At 63.3% G+C, this 3,589-nt stretch overlaps 1 protein-coding gene across 1 annotated transcript; it reads left to right on the plus strand.

Moving 5' to 3' along the window:
* Positions 1 to 1,362: 1,362 nt before the first annotated feature.
* Positions 1,363 to 3,587, plus strand: LOC112965815 (potassium voltage-gated channel subfamily A member 7-like; the record flags this gene model as incomplete). The annotated part of the gene is made up of 2 exons (XM_026065185.1): positions 1,363 to 1,881; positions 3,348 to 3,587. Coding segments are annotated over exons 1-2 (759 nt in total), but the record flags the coding sequence as incomplete, so codon positions are not given.
* Positions 3,588 to 3,589: the final 2 nt, after the last annotated feature.

Genomic DNA, 3,589 nt, shown 5'->3' on the forward strand with positions numbered 1-3,589 from the left:
CCAGGAACGGGGGTTCGGGGACGTCCCGGTGACGGGGACCCCGCGGCCCGGGGACGGCGCGGTGACGCGGGAGATGGCGGTGGGGACACCTCGGTGACGTGGGGACGGTGTAGTCGGGGACACCCCCGGTGACAACGTGGGGACATTGGGGTCAGGGACACCCTGGTGACAACGTGGGGACGGTGTAGTTGGGCACACCCCGGTGACAGGGACACCCTGCGGGGGTCAGGGTGACTCATAGCCCTAGGGGGCCACCCAGGACCCCCAAGGACTTAGGGGGTGACCCAGTGTCACAGGGGGCCCATGGGACCCCCAAGGACTTGGGGGTGACCCATAGGTGTAGTGGGACACCTGGGACCCCCAAGGACTTAGGGGGTGACCCATAGGTGTAGCGGGACACCTGGGACCCCCCAGGACTCAGCGGGTGCCCCGTGGCCATAGGGGGGGCTCCTGGGACCTCCAAGGACTTAGGGGGTGACCCATAGCTGTAGAGACCCCATGGGACCTCCAAGGACTTAGGGGGTGCCCCAGGGCCGTAGGGATCCCGCAGCACCCCGAGGACCCCCAGGGGGACCATCACCCTCACCAGGTGGGTCCCAATCACCCGTGGGGTCACCCGTCACTATCAGGTGGGGGTCACCCATCACCGTCACCAGTAGGGTCCCCATCCCCAGGTGGGTCCCCATCACCAGGTAGGATCCCATCACCATCGCCAGGTGGGTTCCCATCACCAGGAGGGTCCCAAATACTAGGTGGGATCCCATCACCATCACCAGGAGGGTCCTCATCACCAGGTAGGATCCCATCACCAGGTGGGACCCCATCACCATCACCAGGTGGGACCCCATCACCATCGCCAGGTGGGTCCCCATCACCAGGTGGGTCCCTACCACCAGGTGGGATCCCATCCCCATCACCAGGAGGGTCCCCATCGCCAGGTGGGATCCCATCACCATCACCAGGAGGGTCCCCATCGCCAGGTGGGTCCCCATCACCAGGTGGGATCCCATCACCATCACCANGCCAGGTGGGTCCCCATCACCAGGTGGGATCCCATCACCATCACCAGGTGGGTCCCCATCACCAGGTGGGTCCCCATCACCATCATCAGGAGGGTCCCATCACCAGGTGGGTCCCCATCACCAGGTGGGTCCCCATCACCATCACCAGGAGGGTCCCCATCACCAGGTGGGTCCCCATCACCATCATCAGGAGGGTCCCATCACCAGGTGGGTTCCCATCACCAGGTGGGTTCCCATCCCCAGGTGGGTCCCTATCACCATCGCCAGGCGGGTCCCCATCGCCACCTCCGTGCCCTCCTGAGCGCGTCCCCGCAGCCCCGGGGCGGCGGCGGCGGCGGCCATGGGCGAGCCGCAGGGCTGCTGCGAGCGGGTGGCCATCAACGTGGCGGGGCTGCGGTTCGAGACGCAGCTGCGGACGCTGCGCCGCTTCCCCGACACCCTCCTGGGCGACCCGCGGCGCCGGCAGCCCTTCTTCGACCCCCAGCGCCGCGAGTACTTCTTCGACCGCCACCGGCCCTGCTTCGACGCCGTCCTCTACTACTACCAGTCGGGCGGGCGCCTCCGGCGGCCCCCCAACGTCCCCCTCGACGTCTTCCTGGAGGAGCTGAGCTTCTACCAGCTGGGCGAGGAGGCGGTGGGGCGGCTGCGCGAGGCCGAAGGCTTCCTGGCCGAGAAGGAGCGCCCGCTGCCCCGGCACGAGTTCCTGCGCCAGGTTTGGTTGCTCTTCGAGTACCCCGAGAGCTCGCAGGCGGCCCGGGCGGTGGCCCTGGTCTCTGTCCTCGTCATCCTCGTCTCCATCGTCATCTTCTGCCTGGAGACGCTGCCCGAGTTCCGGGACGAGCAGGACCTCTCGCTGCCCGTGAGCGCGCCCGCCGTCGCGGCTTCGGTCCCCCTCGTCCCCCTCGTCCCCCTCGTCCCCCTTGTCCTCCTTGTCTTTGTCCTCATCGTTCTCCTTGTTCTTTTCATCCTTGTTTTCCACGTTTTTCTCATCCTCTTTCTTCTCATTCTCTTTGTCCTGCTCATTTTCCTTGTTTTTCTCATCCTTACTCTTCTCATCTTCTTTGTCTTCCTCATCCTCCTTGTCCTTCTCATTTTTGTGCTCATTTCTTTCATCCTCATGTTCCTCATCCTTTTCGTGGTCTTTATCTTCATCTTTCTCGTCTTTATCCTTGTTCTTTTTGTTGTCCTCATCCTTGTCGTCTTCATCTTTCTCATCCTTGTTGTGCTTTTTCTTTTCATTCTCCATGTTTTTCTCCTCGTCCATCTCCTCATCTTCGTTCTCATCATCCTTCTTGTCCTCGTTCTCCTCATCCTTATTCTTCTCTTTCACACCTTGTTTCTTTTCATCGTTCTCATTCTCCTCAGCTTCTTCATCTTTTTCCTCTTCCTTCTCATTCTCATTTTCTTTGTCTTCCTCCTCGTTGTTCTTCTTGTCCTCGTTGTCATCCTTGTCCTTGTCTTTGTCTTCCTCCTTCTTCTTGTCCTTCTCATCTTCGCTCTCTTTCTCCTTGTCGTCCTTTTCCTTCTCCTTCTCCAATCCCAATGTGGGACCCAGGCGTCCAGGAGTGCTATGGCTCCTTCCTCCCCCTCCTCCTCCTCCTCCTCTGGGTGGGCTCTAAGCCCCTCCATGCCCTGTGGGGAAGGGACCCAGGTGTCCGGGTCACCTCCAACCCCCTCCAAGACCCCATGGAGAAGGGACCCAGGTGTCTGGGCACCCTCCAACCCCCTCCAAGACCCCATGGAGAAGGGACCCAGGCGTCCGGGCACCCTCCAACCCCCATAACCTTGCATGGGGAAGGGACCCAGGCATCTGGGTGCCCTCCAAACCCCTCCAAGACCCCATGGAGAAGGGACCCAGGCGTCCGGGCACCCTCCAAACCCCTCCAAGACCCCATGGAGAAGGGACCCAGGCGTCCGGGCACCCTCCAAACCCCTCCAAGACCCCATGGAGAAGGGACCCAGGCGTCCGGGCACCCTCCAAACCCCTCCAAGACCCCATGGAGAAGGGACCCAGGCGTCCGGGCACCCTCCAAACCCCTCCAAGACCCCATGGAGAAGGGACCCAGGCGTCCGGGCACCCTCCAAACCCCTCCAAGACCCCATGGAGAAGGGACCCAGGCGTCCAGACCCCCTCCAACCCCCATGACCTTGCATGGGGAAGGGGCCCAGGAGTCCAGACCCTCTCCAAACCCCTCCAAGACCCAATGGAGAAGGGACCCAGGCATCCAGACCCCCTCCAACCCCCATGACCTTGCACGTGGAAGGGACCCAGGCGTCCGGGCGTCCACCAACCCACCCTCAACCCTCCTCTCCTCCCTCCTGCAGGCCCCGGTGGCCCGTTCCAACGAGAGCCGGACGACGGCGATGACGTCAGAGGGCAACGCGGCGGCGGGCGGCGGTGGCGGCGGCGGGCGTCCGGGCGGCCCCTTCTTCGCGGTGGAGACGTTGTGCGTGTGCTGGTTCTCCTTCGAGCTGCTGGCCCGCCTCTGCTCCAGCCCCAGCAAGGCGGCCTTCTTCCGCGACGCCCTCAACCTGGTGGACGTGGCCGCCATCGCCCCGTACTTCGT

The sequence above is a fragment of the Apteryx rowi genome, unplaced genomic scaffold (genome assembly GCF_003343035.1).
Source record: "Apteryx rowi isolate R43461 unplaced genomic scaffold, aptRow1 scaffold_2247, whole genome shotgun sequence".
Taxonomy (NCBI): domain Eukaryota; kingdom Metazoa; phylum Chordata; class Aves; order Apterygiformes; family Apterygidae; genus Apteryx; species Apteryx rowi.